General features: G+C 42.3%; 1 protein-coding gene across 8 annotated transcripts in view; it reads right to left on the reverse strand.

Moving 5' to 3' along the window:
* Nucleotides 1–16,591, reverse strand: part of gria1a (glutamate receptor, ionotropic, AMPA 1a) — a 210,400-nt gene that overhangs the window by 22,619 nt on the left and 171,190 nt on the right. For all 8 annotated transcript variants that reach the window (XR_009806936.1, XR_009806935.1, XM_061901832.1 and 5 more), the window contains 2 exons: nucleotides 7,140–7,338; nucleotides 4,427–4,674 (listed from right to left, as the gene is read on the reverse strand). Coding sequence is in view for 6 of the 8 variants with exons in the window: in XM_061901832.1 (XP_061757816.1) it covers nucleotides 4,427–4,674; nucleotides 7,140–7,338 (447 nt within the window). In the remaining 2 variants the exon portion in view is untranslated. The remainder of the gene's footprint in view (nucleotides 1–4,426; nucleotides 4,675–7,139; nucleotides 7,339–16,591) is intronic.

Here is a 16,591-nt window from a genome sequence, read left to right on the forward strand (position 1 = left end):
TAATTACTGTTTTGTTTAATTATTGTATTTATTTTTTAATTAATGAATTTAAAGAGTATGAGTTCATTCATATACTACAATTTGACCAAGAAAGCCACATAGGAACGGAACTTGTTCATAATCTGAGCACCACCTGTAATATATTTCACACAATTTAAACATATTATATTATTGAAGAAATACAGTCTCCTGTGGAAAAAAAGACTTTGCATGCATACAGTCCGTGCATATTCACATATTGTTGCTTTCCAAACAAAAGTCGGCATCTCTAAATGTGAGTCTTTTCAATGAATGGAACTTGCACAATTTGGAGGGTCACACTTCTTATTGGATAGCAGCAATTATGTTTGTATGATTTATAAAGTATGACACTGAAATATTTGTATTCACTGGCTATTCAATAATGTCTGACTTCAGGGGTACACTGCAGTTAAAAAAAAAGAGTGAAAACACAGTTTTAGTCCATCCTCAACAAAAAAACAATTCAGGAATATTGTTACGTGTCATTAAAGGGTGGTGCTAAAATATCCCCAAAAAATGTTGACACAAGCCTTAAAAGGCTTTGCTGTTATGCATCTCACTGCTTCCCTTTGACAATACAGTCACCCGTTAGTCTGAATATACAAAATCCAAAAAACAGTGAAGCTTTGATTGATTGATTGATTGATTGATTGATACTTTTATTAGTAGATTGCACAGTACAGTACATATTCCGTACAATTGACCACTAAATGGTAACACCCGAATAAGTTTTTCAACTTGTTTAAGTCGGGGTCCACGTTAATCAATTCATGGCACGTGAATGGCACGTGAATCGTAAATAAAAACAGAATACAATGATTTGCAAATCCTTTTCAACCTATATTCAATTGAATGGACTTTAAAGACAAGATACTTAACGTTTGAACTGGAAAACGTAATTTTTTGCACATATTAACTCATTTGGAATTTGATGCCTGCATAATGTTTAAAAAAACCTGGCACAAGTGGCAAAAAAGACTGAGAAAATTGAGGAATGCTGATCAAACACTTATTTGGAACATCCCCTAGGTGAACAGGCTAATTGGTAACAGGTGGGTGCCATGATTGGGTATGAAAGCATCTTTTATGAAATGCTCAGTCATTCACAAACAAGGATGGGGCGAGGGTCACCGCTTTATGAACAAATGCCTGAACAAATTGTCGAACAGTTTAAGAACAACATTTCTCAACGAGCTATTGCAAGGAACTTAGGGGATTTCACCATCTACGGGCCGTAATATCATCAAAAGGTTCAGAGAATCTGGAGAAATCACTGCACGTAAGTGATACTATTATGGACCTTCTATCCCTCAGGCGGTACTGCATCAAAAAAACACATCCGTGTGTAAAGGATATCACCACATGGGCTTAGGAACACTTCAGAAATCCACTGTCGGTAACTACAGTTTGTCGCTACATCTGTAAATGCTACTATCCAAAAAATGACAAATCCATTTATTCAGCCCAAGCTCACCTAAGTCAGATTGATAAAAAGTGGAAAAGTGTTCTGTGTTCTGACGAGTCTACATTTCAAATTGTTTTTGGATACTGTGGACGTCATGTACTCTGTAACATGGAGGAAAAGAATCATCCGGATTTTTATAGGCACAAAGTTCAAAAGCCAGTATCTGTGATGGTATGAGGGTGTATTAGTGCCCAAGGCATGGGTAACTTACACAGCTGTGAAGGTACCATTAATGCTGAAAGGTCCATACAGGTTTTGGAGCAACATATGTTGCCATCCATGCATTGTATTTTTCAGTAAGACAATGCCAAACCACATGTTACAACAGCGTGGCTTTGTAGTAAAAGAGTGCGGGTACTAGACCGGCCTGCCTGTAGCGCAGACTTGTCTCCCATTGAAAATGTGTGGTGCAATATGAAGCCTGAAATACCACAACAGAGACCCCGGATTGTTGAACAACCTAAACTGTACATTAGGCAACAATGGGAAATAATTCCACCTGAGAAGCTTCAAAAATTGTTCTCCTCAGATCCCAAACTTTTCCCAAGTGTTGATAAAAGGAAAGGCCATGTAACACAGTGGAAAAAACTTTTTTCCTATTTGTTGCTGCCATTAAATTCGAAATTAATGATTATTTGCAAAAAAAAAATAAACACAGTTTCTCAGTTCGAACATTAAATTGAAAAGGATTTGCAAATCATTGCATTCTGTATTTTGAGATCGACAGGCGGATCGGTGCGGCGTCTTCAGTAATGCGGACGTTGTACCAGTCCGTTGTGGTGAAGAAGGAGCTGAGCCGGAAGGCAAAGCTCTCAATTTACCGGTCGATCTACGTTCCCATCCTCACCTATGGTCATGAGCTTTGGGTCATGACCGAAAGGATAAGATCACGGGTACAAGCGGCCGAAATGAGTTTCCTCCGCCGTGTGGCGGGGCTCTCCCTTAGAGATAGGGTGAGAAGCTCTGCCATCTGGGAGGAACTCAAAGTAAAGCCGCTGCTCCTCCACATCGAGAGGAGCCAGATGAGGTGGTTCGGGCATCTGGTCAGGATGCCACCCGAACGCCTCCCTAGGGAGGTGTTTAGGGCACGTCCAACCGGTAGGAGACCACGGGGAAGACCCAGGACACGTTGGGAAGACTATGTCTCCCGGCTGGCCTGGGAACGCCTCGGGATCCCCCGGGAAGAGCTAGACGAAGTGGCTGGGGAGAGGGAAGTCTGGGCTTCCCTGCTTAGGCTGTTGGCCCCGCGACCCGACCTCGGATAAGCGGAAGAAGATGGATGGATGGATGGATGGATGTATTCTGTTTTAATTTACGAATTACACAACGTGCCAACTTCACTGGTTTTGGGTTTTGCAGTTTTAAGGTATAAATTATGACACAAAACTATTAATGCAATATGTGCCTCAACAATGAAACATGTTTTTTCAGGGATGATTCGCAAAGTGCTCCTAAAAGCCTTACTTTTCATTGATTATTTAGGCTGCAACGTAAATCTACGACCTGATCTTCTAATGGTTTGTATAGATTGAAAGACGAGCAAACTGGACAGCACACACAAGGCTGATCTACAAAGTTAATGTGCAGAAGTTTAGGTCTCTTAATCATCAGATCATCAGAATGGTCTCAATGCTTGGAGCACATGCAAACATAATCATTTAACACTCGCAAGACTGAAATTGTTTTGCAGCCACTATTTTGTTTTTTTATTTAGTACGTCTGGAATGTGCGTGCAAGCCGACAGTTGCACATAAATCGCAGCGATAAAAGAGCCAATCACGCTGCAAAGACGGATGATGGAGAGATAATTCTCCATCATAGATCACGTGTGTGTCAACATGTATAAACTGTCAGAAAAAAAAAGATATTAGACATGATAAACATTATGATTTAAAGCTTAGCAGCTATCCAACCTGATATCAGACATTTGTGAATAGTCAAGAGTGGCACCTTGAAAGTAAAATCATTATTTTTCACAGAGAAAAGAGAGCTTTTGGACGTCGTGGTCAGTCGTGTTGCAGTGTACCGTACTTCTAAATGACTTTGAAGAGGATTTCAACACTGGTCTTTACCTTAAATACAGCAATGGCTTATTTTAATGGGACCTAAAATCAGTCGCAATTGGGCCAGGGGAAACAATCTTATCTGACCTTTGGCTGTGAGTCAAGGTGGAAGCCAAAATGAATCCTCTGCAATTTTGAAGGGAATCTCTCCTTATGGCTCCTTTCATTAGAATAAATGAGCCTTATTAGCTATGGATAAAAGGTTTCAGACAGTGCCAGCTTTAGCGCTCTCTCTCTGTGTTCACAGATATGTGAATGGTTGTTGATGGAATGCAAAAAGGCCGTGCAGGTTGCATTAATTGAGAATTACCATTAGTTGCACACATTCAATTTAGTTGAAGGCACACTTAAAGTGTGAGCCCTGGCATAAGTGGAGACTTTTGTGTGTGGGATGTGCTCCTATACATGACTTTAAGGGCCACTTGCTTTGTGAGAGACACATTTATGTTAGCCTATGTTTTATTCAGTGTGTTTGAGAGGATGATTCAGTTTTAAAAACTGCCCATAAAGAAAAGTTATACATGTAATTAGATGGGTAAGGGCATTTATGGCCTACACTTAAGCAAGTGCTCACACATTTCAGTGTATTACTTCAAAAATACATAAATAACCCGTGAAGTAATGAAGAAGTGATGAAAATGATCAAACAGTAATTGTGACCTCACACATTAGATAAAAGAAAAACGGCAATAAATATATTGCTTGGATTGCTTATTTGAAAGGAAGTTATGCATTAATGTAAAGAATAATCAATGACATGATGAATGTACATCTAAACATAAAAAAGCTTGATGTTGAAATAAACAGGTATGAAAAAGATTTAATGGAAGCATTTTAAGGGTTTTTATCCAGTGTTGCTGCTGTGTCAGTGTTTTACCTGAGGGGGGAGCCTTTGGGGGTGGCGATGCCGTAACCTTTGGAGTCCAGATTTCCTCCCACTTTCATTGTGTCGCAGGGTTTCCTCTGCTCTATGTACTCATTCATTGTGGATTCCAGCAGGTAAGCATACTTTCCCTTGGATTTTCTCACCCTTATTACGCCCTCGTCTGTGGTCTTGACAAACACAGACGGGTCGGCGGCCTTCATGTACGACCACATCTTCTCAAACACGGCAATTTTTGACCTCTGACGGGAAGAAAACAATTAGAGAGTGTCAGTCAGGGACGGCAGAGGGGGTAAAAGGTTGAGACGTTATATGCTGCAATCGCCAAAACATGATTTTTTTAAAAGGGGTCATATTATGATTTTAATTCTAAAACACTTCATTGTGGTCAACGAAATGGTGGTATTTTGGGCCAAGGTTCACATACATTTTCGAGTCACATTCTCACTGTCCTATGAAAACGTGTGCGGTCCTATTTGCATTTAACATGTCGAAGAACTCTCCTCCATACCTCGCTAACTCCAGCTAACTGCGACTTTGTTTCCGCCCTGTCGGCCATGTTGCCGTTTTAAGCGGTATTTGTTACATACTGACCAGTACCACAAGTTAGAACTATACACTGCCTTTTATAAGAAATGGAACAGCTAAGGATTTTACCATCCAAGTACCCTGTTTATTTCTGTAGTCCGAGTAAGCTAACAATACTACGATGCTAACGTATAACTAAATTTGTCAACTTCCTGTTACTGGACTTATTGTTTCATAGTATCCCCGATCGTCATTAATTGTAGGAACTGTCTCTACTATCAAGTTTATTCGTCCAGAGTCGGGACCCAGGATGGACCGCTCGCGTGTGTATTGGCTGGGGACATCTTTGCGATGCTGATCCGCCTCCGCTTGGGATGGTTTCCTGTTGGCTTCTTGTATGCACGGGACTCTCGCTACTGTGTTGGATCCACTTTGGACTGGACTCTCACTTTTGTGTTTGATCCACTATGGATTGAACTTTCACAGTATCATGTTAGACACACTCGACATCCATTGCTTTCGGTCCCCTGGGCGGGGGAGGGGGGGGGGGGGGTTGCCCACATATGCGGTCCTCTCCAAGGTTTCTCATAGTCATCATTGTCACTGTCACCGACGTCCCACTGGGGTGAGTTTTCCTTGCCCTGTGGGCTCTACGGAGGATGTCGTTGTGGTTTGTGCAGCCCTTTGAGACACCGGTGTATTAGGGCTATATAGATAAACGTTGATTGATTGATTGAACAACACTCAATAAACGTTTGGGAACTGAGGAAACTAATTGTAGAAGCTTTGAAAGTGGAATTCTTTCCCATTCTTGCTTGATGTACAGCTTAAGTTGTTCAACAGTCCAGGGTCTCCACTGTCGTATTTTACGCTTTTTTAATGCGCCACACATTTTTGATGGGAGACAGGTCTGGACTGCAGGCGGGCCAAGAAAGTACCTGCACGCTTTTACTACGAAGCCACGCTGTTGTAACACGTGGCTTGGTATTGTATTGCTGAAATAAGCAGGGACGTCCATGATAAAGTTGCTTGGATGACAACATTGCTCCAAAACCTGTATGGACCATTCAGCATTAATGGTGCCTTCACAGATGTGTAAGTTACCCATGCCTTGGGCAATAATGCACCCCCATACCATCACTGATGCTGGCTTTTCAACTTTGCGCCTAAAACAATCCGGATGGTTATTTTCCTCTTTGTTCCGGAGGACCCCACGTCCACAGTTTTCAAATATAATTTGAAATGTGGACTCGTCAGACCACAGAACACTTTTCCACTTTGCAACAGTCCATCTTAGAGGAGTTCAGGCCCAGCGAAGCCGGCGGCGTTCCTGCGTGTTGTTGATTAATGGCTTTTGATTTGCATAGTAGAGCTTTAACTTGCACATACAGATGTAGCAACCAACTGTAGTTACTGACAGTGGTTTTATGAAGTGTTCCTGAGCCCATGTGGTGATATCCTTTACACACTGATGTCAGTTTTTGATGCAGTACTGCCTGAGGGTTCAAAGGTTCCTGATATCATCGCTTACGTGCAGGGATTTCTCCAGATTCTCTGAACCTTTTGATGATTTTACGGACCGTAGATGATAAAATCCCTAAATTCCTTGCAATAGCTCGTTGAGAAATGTTGTTCTAAAACTGTTCGACGATTTGCTTACAAATTGGCAACTCTTGCCCCATCTTTGTTTGTGAATTACTTAGCATGTAATGGAAGGTGCTTTTATACCCAGTCATGGCACCCACCTGTTTCCAATTAGCCTGCACACCTGTGGGATGTTCCAAATAAGTGTTTGATGAGCATTCCTCAACTTTATCAGTATTTATTGCCACCTTTCCCAACTTCTTTGTCACGTGTTGCTGGCATCAAATTCTAAAGTTAATGATTATTTGCAAAAAAAAAAAATGTTTATCAGTTTGAACATCAAATATGTTGTCTTTGTAGCATATTCAACTGAATATGGGTTGAAAATGATTTGCAAATCATTGTATTCCGTTTATATTTACATCTAACACAATTTCCCAACTCATATGGAAACGGGGTTTGTAATTAATTTCACAACGTATATATCTCCGGCTTACGGTCTGGTGTGGCTAATCTGTGGAAAACATTTTTTTTCTTCTAAGATATATAGTCTGGAAAATATGATAAGTTAACACAGAAATTGAAGTGTCCTCACCCTGAAAAACTCCTTAGTAGAGCCAGCATCCAGCGTTCCATAGGCAATCTCTGTTTGCTTGGCCAAATCTTCAGCACTCTCTATAGGAGACACCATTCTCTCCACTGTCAGGAAGGCAGCCAAGTTGGCAGTATAGGATGAGATGATGATGAGGGTAAAGAACCACCACACTCCTCCAACAATTCGACCTGAAAGGGAGCTGAAACCAGAGAGATGGCATCATCATCATCATTGGGTGGTCAACATTTGAGACGAATCACTTTTTGGTGAAGATTTAGAAAATTGTTGGAACTGTCTTGATGACCTACATTGCATCACACTTCTGCTGCTCACCATCATTCATCCAGTCTTGGACAGATTAGCCACGTGTGGAAAAAAAGATAACCAATACCACTGAGCTTCCTGCTTAATTTGACGTGGAGGACCATGCATGTTAATTATAAGGATTAATGCATACAGTGCATTAAAAAAAAAAATACAGATGATTTGAACAAAATCCCCTAAGTCAAATCCCTGCAGCACATCTCTTCTCCCCACTAGAAGCCATCTTGAACAGCAACAGCTGCGTTGCATTAGACTTCGGTCTCTGTCAGCGCTGATGCCGTTAGAGTGGCAGAACCGGTGCGACGAAAATGACACAAATCTGAAACAAAAAGGTGCTTTCATGATTCACCTTTGTGCTGTCAAGCTAAATGGAGTGTGGCCATGAAGGAGATATTAAGTAGGGAAAGAGCGAAAGGCTGAAATGTAATCATTTAAGATGCTTTTCAGATGATGGCTGGATGATGAAAGAGTAGCCAGCCGAGCGCAAACGGAGTGGAAGCTCAAGCTTTGAAAAATTGCAGTCAGGAGAATGCAGAGTGAATTTTTGCAAGCTCAATGTGTTTGCTTTCTAGACTTACAAAACCAACAAAGTGCACCGGTTAACTAATTCTCTCTTCATTTGCAACATCCTTCTTCATCTCTTTGCATCCCCCAAACATTAATGTTAAAGGGTTTTGCCTTTTTTGTTAAACAAAAAACATTTGTGCTTTAAAACAATTAACATTTGCTGTGGCCTGTTTTGATTACATTTACCGTATTTCCTTGAATTGCCGCAGGGCATATAGTATGCACCTGCCTTGAATTACTGCCGGGTCAAACTCGCTTCCCAAAATAATTGGTCAAACTCGTGACGTCACGAGAGACACTTCCCCTGTCATCATTTTCAAAATGGAGGAGGCTGAGTTCAATAACGGTAATTTGAAATCGCATAAAGGGAAGAAGATTAAGAGCTGTTCAGTAGGATTTAAGGTCCAATCTTACATCACACTCAAATTTTTACTGCATACCTTTGGTAAGTGCCGGAGTGAGAAGAGATTTTTTAAAAATTAGCGCCTGCTTACTTTACCGCATGCCTTTTGGTAAGCCAGGAGTGAGAAGAGGTTTTAGATACGGTAGTCACAATTCGGATTATGTACCTTTCACATTTGATAAATAATGATGGATTAATGCACGTTATGAATGTGAGTGTGCCCTGTGATTGACGAGTGACCTGTCCAAGGTGGACCCCGCCTCTCGCCCGAAGTCAGCTTGGATGGGTTCCAATTTACCTGTGACCCTAATGTGGATACATGGTATGGATGGATGGATTATCCGCGCTAATGCATTGATTTTGACAAATATATAAAACATATGTACACTCTTTATTTCGTTACTTTTTAAAAGATGTCTAACGCACCTTTAGAAAACAGATGTGGTGGGTTGGCAGGTTTTTCTTGCGGTCCACACCTTGGCGCAAACACCGAGGCACTCAAGTGTGCACAGACTCTCTCCGAATTTGTGAGTGTTTGCAACTGAGTTGTCTCAGTGCAAGAGAACAACCAGGCCATCATTTGCATTTTGTGTGTGTTTGGCGTGACAGCAGTTCTCCACGCTCTAAGAGCAGAGCGCCTGGCACACCCAGACCTGTTTGTTCCTTTTTGTGTCTTCCCCAAGTTTGTTCCTTGGAGCCTCTCATGCTCTCTTCAAAACATTAGTGCACAGCAGCAGCCTACCTAAAAGCTTTGGTAAAACTAAGCTGTCTCATTACAGTAAGGGAACACCTCCAAGTGGGACTGTAATTTCTTAACCTTGTTATGCTACGGCTAAGATTAATCAATTATTCACTGCGCCTTCCCCCTTTTTTTTTATTGCATGGTGACAAAAAGAAATGGTAACGGGAGCACAGCACGGGTACTGTTTACATGAATGCGGCTGCGGATGATAAAAGCTGAAATGGTTTATTGATAAGTCACTTTGCCGGCATTCTATATTTTCCAAGGTACTGCATTTGGAATGTTAACAGGGAAATAAAAAAAAGCTTAAAGCTTTCAGATGCCACCAATTTATACAGGGACCATTATGGCCATAGCCACACTTTTATGTTCAGCCTTTCCTTGTAATATCGATTTCTTTCTCACTAAGTCAATTTAAGGTAAAGGGTTGTAGCTCTACTAAAAAGATACCCCAACTATTTTTCCAACTGAACTCTCCCCAACATGTGTCGCTGCTGTGTTGGATCCGCTTTGGACTGGACTCTCGCGACTGTGTTGGATCCATTATGGATTGAACTTTCACAGTATCATGTTAGACCCGCTCGACGTCCATTGCTTTCCTCCTCTCCAAGGTTCTCATAGTCATCATTGTCACCGACGTCCCACTGGGTCATTATTGTCACCGATGTCCCACTGGGTGTGAGTTTTCCTTGCCCTTATGTGGGCCTACTGAGGATGTCGTAGTGGTTTGTGCAGCCCTTTGAGACACTAGTGATTTAGGGCTATATAAGTAAACATTGATTGATTGATTGATTGATGTGTCAAACTCAAGTCCCAGGGGTGTTAGACTAATTATGTATATATTATCACACTAACTTTAGTATGCTTAAAGTCAGTTGCTTTAGTTATTAGCTACTGTGCTCAAGTTTGACTTTTGTCTGATCTATGCAAGGACAAAACTTGTCTGAGGGGTGGCCTCAGCCACAGATGTTATCATTGTTTTAGCTCGCTGGCAGCCAAGGACTTCAGGGACCTCGGCAGGGATGGAATGACAGTACGCAGACGAGACAGAGACTTCAAGGACCTCAACGAAGATAAGATGACAACACGCAGACGAAGCGGGGAAAAGGCGAAATCACATTCCATCACGTACTGTGCATCCTGGACATGCTTTGTATAATATATGTGACCACTCCTTTTAGAGGCAGCCTCAGTGATGTTGACTATGGAACTCTGAATAAAAAGAGGAACGCGGGAGCTGGACTTCAGAGAGTAGGGCGAGACTGTGACTAAGTGTGCAGTGCCCACGTTTTCCTCATGAACGCTATTTAGCTCTGTGTCTGCTTGGTTCCTTGCTTCTTGTCTGATTAATAGATGTCATCAGTGTTTGAACCTGACAAGGTCACATCTGGCCCGCCACCTGTGAATGTTAAATTAGGACAATATTGAATGAAAACAAAAGCATGTTGACTAAAAAAAATGAAGAAAATAATTGAGAATTTAGTTAACGAATTAAAACAAGACAAAATCATACGTGAAGTTGGCACGTTGTGTAAATGTGATGGGACACAAGTAGAGGATTTTATTTTTTTATGTTTCATCGCCATGCAAGTTTTTTAGTGTTTTATTGCTGTGGATTTTAAATTGCATGTTTTTACATTTTAGAATTTGATTGTATAATTAATTAATTGCATGGGCTTCACGGTGGAAGAGGGGTTAGTGCGTCTGCCTCACAATACGAAGGTCCTGCAGTCTTGGGTTCAAATCCAGGCTCGGGATCTTTCTGTGTGGAGTTTGCATGTTCTCCCCGTGAATGCGTGGGTTCCCTCCGGGTACTCCGGGTTCCTCCCACCTCCAAAGACATGCACCTGGCGATAGGTTGATTGGCAACACTAAAAAATGGTCCCTAGTGTGTGAATGTGAGTGTGAATGTTGTCTGTCTATCTGTGTTGGCCCTGCGATGAGGTGGCGACTTGTCCAGGGTGTACCCCGCCTTCTGCCCGATTGTAGCTGAGATAGGCGCCAGCGCCCCCCGCGACCCCAAAAGGGAATAAGCGGTAGGAAATGGATGGATGGATATTAATTGCATGTTTTTACATTTTAGAATTGGGCTGTATTTTTAATTGCATGTTTTTACATTTCAGAATTTGATTGTCTTTTGAATTGCATGTTTTTACTCCTTGTGGACTTTGCTGGCATTTTATGACATTGCCCCTTTTAGCTGGTTCCCCCTTACAATCAAAGGGCCCAATCAAACGGTACGGGAAAGTGGACACACCTGTGGAGCATTAGGACTGCACATTTAAAAGGAGCAACAAAAGAAACGAGGAAAGAAGGGAATGAAGAAGTGGAAGGAATTGACAGGCTTTGCCAGGAGCGGGGAAGAATCTACAGGCTCTGCTGAGAGCGACCGGGTGGACGCACCCCCGGACCACACAGTAGACCCCGCAGGTTACCGGAACGAACCCCAAGACATCCACAACAGGCGGGGGCAGAGGAGACTCTGCCGCCCAAGTAAGTGCCGTGAATTGTGGATCTGTGGGGACACCCAACTGCCTTTGGCTGTGGGCTTACGGGCTCGTGCGTCGTATGCTGGCTGTGTGGTTCTGTGGACAGGGGGGCGATTTGGACCCAGGGACCTGTGGCGACCCCTGGAAGCGACCAGGAGGCGGAGTGGGACGAGCCCGGCCACGTAGGTTCCGCGCGTGACCGGAGACTGGCGAGGAGAGTGGGCGTACCCAATACGTTGACGCGGAACTCTTGCGTGTGGATGCCGTAGAAGTGGGCGGAGCCAAGATACGGACCCATACGCCTGTCGTGACTGTACCCTCGCCCATCACATTTGTTACCATTTGGTATTTTAGTGTCGACAACGTGACTGGTTTTTCATTGTATTTTATTAAATTGTGAACCAGTATAATCATCTTTCCTTATTTTGGGACAGCTGCTCTCACTACATTGGGTTCATAATATTTATATTAGTTTTAAGCAACAATTTTATTATATTTTAATATTTTATCACTCTGGTCCATCACATAAGTCGTGAATAAAAACAAAATATAATGATTTGCAAATCCTTTGCAACATATATTCAATTGAATAGACTGCAAAGACAAGATACTTAACGTTTGATCAGGACAACTATGTTATTTTTTGCAAATATTAGCTCATTTGGAATTTGATGCCTGCAGCATGTATCAAAACAAGACTGAGAAAGTAGAGGTACGCCCCTCAAACACTTATTTGGAACATTCCACAGGTGAACAGACTAATAGGGAACAGGTGGGTGCCATGATTGGGTATAAAAGCAGCTTCCATGAAATGCTCAGTCAATCACAAACAACGATAAAGCGAGCGTCACCACGTTGCCAACAAATGCGTGAGCAAATTGTCGAACAGTTTAAGAACATTTCGTAGCGAGCTATTGCAAGGAATTTGGGGATTTCCTCATCTACGGTCCGTAATACCAAAAGGTTCAGAGAATCTAGAGAAATTACTGCACATAAACGGATAAGCCAGTGAACTTTGATCCCTCAGGCATCAAAAAGCGATATCAGTATGTAAAGGATATCACCACATGGGCTCAGGAACACTTAAGAAAACCACTGTCAGTAGCGACAAACTGTGGTTACTGACAGTGGTTTTCTGTAAGTGCAAGTTAAAACTCTACTACGCAAAGCAAAATACCCTTAACAACAACACCCAGAAACGCAGCCGGCTTCGCTCGGCCTGAAATTATCTAAGATGGACTGCTGCAAAGTGTAAAAGTGTTCTGTGGTCTGATGAGTCCACATTTGAAATACTTTTTGGAAATTGTGGACGTTATGTCCTCCGAAACAAAGAGAAAAATAACCATCTGGATTATTCTAGGCGCAAAATTCAAAAGTCAGCTAGTGCCCAAGGCATGGGTAACTTACACATCTGTAAATGCACCATTAATGCTGAAAGGTACATACAGGTTTTGGAGCAACATATGTTGCCATTCAAGCAATGTTATCGTAGACCCCCCTGCTTATTTCAGCAAGACAATGCCAAGCCACGTGTTACAACAGTGTGGCTTCGTAGTAAAAGAATGCGGGTACTAGACTGGCCTGCCTGTAGTCCAGGCATGTCTCCCATTGAAAATGTGTGGCGCATTATGAAGCCTAAAATACCACAACGGAGACACTGACTGTTGAACAATAATGGGAAAGAATTCCCCCTGAAAATCTTCAAAAGTTGGTCTCCTCACTTCCCAAACGTTTACTGAGTGTTGTTAAAAGGAAAGGCCATGTAACACAGTGGTAAAAATGCCCCTGTGCCAACTTTTTTTCAACTTGTTGCTGCCATTCAATTCTAAGTTAACGATTATTTGAAAAAAAAAAAAAAAATCCGTCCAAATATCTTGTCTTTGCAGTCTATTTCATTGAATATAAGTTGAAAAGGATTTGCAAATCATTGTATTCTGTTTTTCTTTACGAATTACACAATGTGCCAACTTCACTGGTTTTGGGGTTTGTATTTAAGTTCGTCTGTAGGTGGGTTAGAGAAAATAGCCAATCATAGCGGCATGTGGGAGAAGGGCGGATGGAAAAAGCACAGAGGGTATCAAATCAGAACTAACGTCTGCAAAATGGACACTGTTTTAATTTTTCACCCGGAAAACAAGACACAATACAAGATGTCAATACAACATGTATCTTACACTGGGAAGAAAGAAAAGAAGACATATGGATGCACTTCCCTTTTTGAACAAGTCTCCACCTCATCGCAGGGCCAACACAGATAGACAAGACAATATTTATGAATCCTAAATAAATAAATTTAAACATTTACAATTAATACATGTGATTGTTATCAGTATGGGTTTAGCTCAGTCATGGATGATCAGTATTGGAATCAGCATGGTTGCAGTGCAGATACAAAAAATAAAAAAAAACAATGAGGTAAAACAAAAAACATGAAAAAAAGAGGGAAACAACAAAGAACAAACACAAAGGACGTAATATACATTTAAGGAGCACAGAGCTGATGCAACCAACTGCCACTTCAGCGGCCCCTTTAATACATACAGCTACAAAAGTAAAATAATACGAAAAAAAAAAAGAAAATAGCTATTAATCATGAACACATTTAGATTAGTCATGCAGTTTATTTTTGACCATGAAAGCTATTTTACTTTAACTGCCATACGGTCAGTGACAAGATCAATGTATACCTCAGTGAACACGAAATGAGTGAGGAGACTCCGACTGGTGTACTTGCTGGCACATTTCACTCCAAAAATACAGCCTGAAATATCCATACATCCATTTTCTACCGCTTATTCCCTTTTGGGGTGGCGGGGGGCGCTGGCGCTTATCTCAGCTACAATCGGGCGTAAGGCGGTGTACACCCTGGATAAGTCGCCACCTCATCGCAGGGCCAACACAGACAGACAGACAACATTCACACTCAAATTCACACACTAGGGCCCATTTAGTGTTGCCAATCAACCTATCCCCAGGTGCATGTCTTTGGAAGTGGGAGGAAGCCGGAGTACCCGGAGGGAACCCACGCATTCACGGGGAGAACATGCAAACTCCACACAGAAAGTTCCCGAGCCTGGGACTGCAGGACCTTCGTATTGTGAGGCAGACGCACTAACCCCTCTCCCACCGTGAAGCCCCAGCCTGAAATGACTTAAGATATATATTTTTTTACAAAGGTTTGTGCAAATAAAATGACGTGCATTCCAGTAAAACGTTTAAAAACATTCCTGGATGAGATTCTGACAGTAAAATTGCATTTTGTGTGCAAATAATGTGTTTTTTTCTCGATCTAATTTGAATTATGTAAGCGATTATTCACAGAGGATTAATCATAAAAAAAATCCAAATTTCAAAATGTGATTAATCTGATTAAAAAAATATCCTTCATATATATACATATACTTTGTGTAATATGCAAATAAGGCAACAAGAGAAGTATTCCACACTTTTCTTTTCCAGTGTAAATCTGTACAGCAGATATGGGCGTGGACATCAACAAAATGATTTGCCTTAGTACAGGGGTCCATCCATCCATCCATCCATCATCTTCCGCTTATCCGAAGTCGGGTCGCGGGGGCAGCAGCCTAAGCAGGGAAGCCCAGACTTCCCTCTCCCCAGCCACTTCGTCCAGCTCTTCCCTAGGAATCCCGAGGCGTTCCCAGGCCAGCCGAGAAACATAGTCTTCCCAACGTGTCCTGTGTCTTCCCCGTGGCCTCCTACCGGTTGGACGTGCCCTAAACACCTCCCTAGGGAGGCGTTCGGGTGGCATCCTGACCAGATGCACGAACCACCTCGTCTGGCTCCTCTCGATGTGGAGGAGCAGCGGCTTTACTTTGAGTTCATCCCGGATGGCAGAGCTTCTCACCCTATCTCTAAAGGAGAGCCCCGCCACCCGGCGGAGGAAACTCATTTCGGCCGCTTGTACCCGTGATCTTGTCCTTTCGGTCATGACCCAAAGCTCATGACCATAGGTGAGGATGGGAACGTAGATCGACCGGTAAATTGAGAGCTCTGCCTTCCGGCTCAGCTCCTTCTTCACCACAACGGATCTATACAAAGTCCGCATTACTGAAAACGCCGCACCGATCCGCCTGTCGATCTCACGATCCACTCTTCCCCCACTCGTGAACAAGACTCCTAGGTACTTGAACTCCTCCACTTGGGGCAGGGTCTCCTCCCCAACCCGGAGATGGCACTCCACCCATGGACTCGGACTTGGAGGTGCTGATTCTCTTTCCGGTCGCTTCACACTCGGCTGCGAACCGATCCAGTGAGAGCTGAAGATCCCGGCCAGATGAAGCCATCAGGACCACGTCATCAGCAAAAAGCAGAAACCTAATCCTGCAGCCACCAAACCGGAACCCCTCAAAGCCTAGAAATTCTGTCCATAAAAGTTATGAACAGAATCGGGGTTGTCAAACTCAAATACAGAGTGGGCCAAAATTTAAAACTGAACAAAGCCGCGGGCCAAGGTTGAACAAATTAACCTTTTAATAGGGACCCAAACAAGTTTTGCATTGAATATTGAACAAGCAAGGCTTATATACAGTAACTTCATAGTGACATGCAAAATTGAGCTTCAAATAATAATAAAAATAATAATTAAAAAATATCAATGGCTTTTCAAATAAAATTTGAATACAAATGTAATGCCTCTTTTCTATTTGCAGCCTTCTGAGGTAAATATCAAAATATATTGTAGCGTCCCGAAAGAGTTAGTGCTGCAAGGGGTTCTGGGTATTTGTTTTGTTGTGTTTATGTTATGTTACAGTGCAGATGTTCTCCCGAAATGTGTTTGTCATTCTTGTTTGGTGTGAGTTCACAGTGTGGCGCATATTTGTAACAGTGTTAAAGTTGTTTGTACGGCCACCCTCAGTGGGACCTGTATGGCTGTTGACCAAGTATGCCTTGCATTCACTTATGTGCG

Source organism: Nerophis ophidion, linkage group LG05 (assembly GCF_033978795.1).
Source record: "Nerophis ophidion isolate RoL-2023_Sa linkage group LG05, RoL_Noph_v1.0, whole genome shotgun sequence".
NCBI classification, from domain to species: Eukaryota; Metazoa; Chordata; class Actinopteri; order Syngnathiformes; family Syngnathidae; genus Nerophis; species Nerophis ophidion.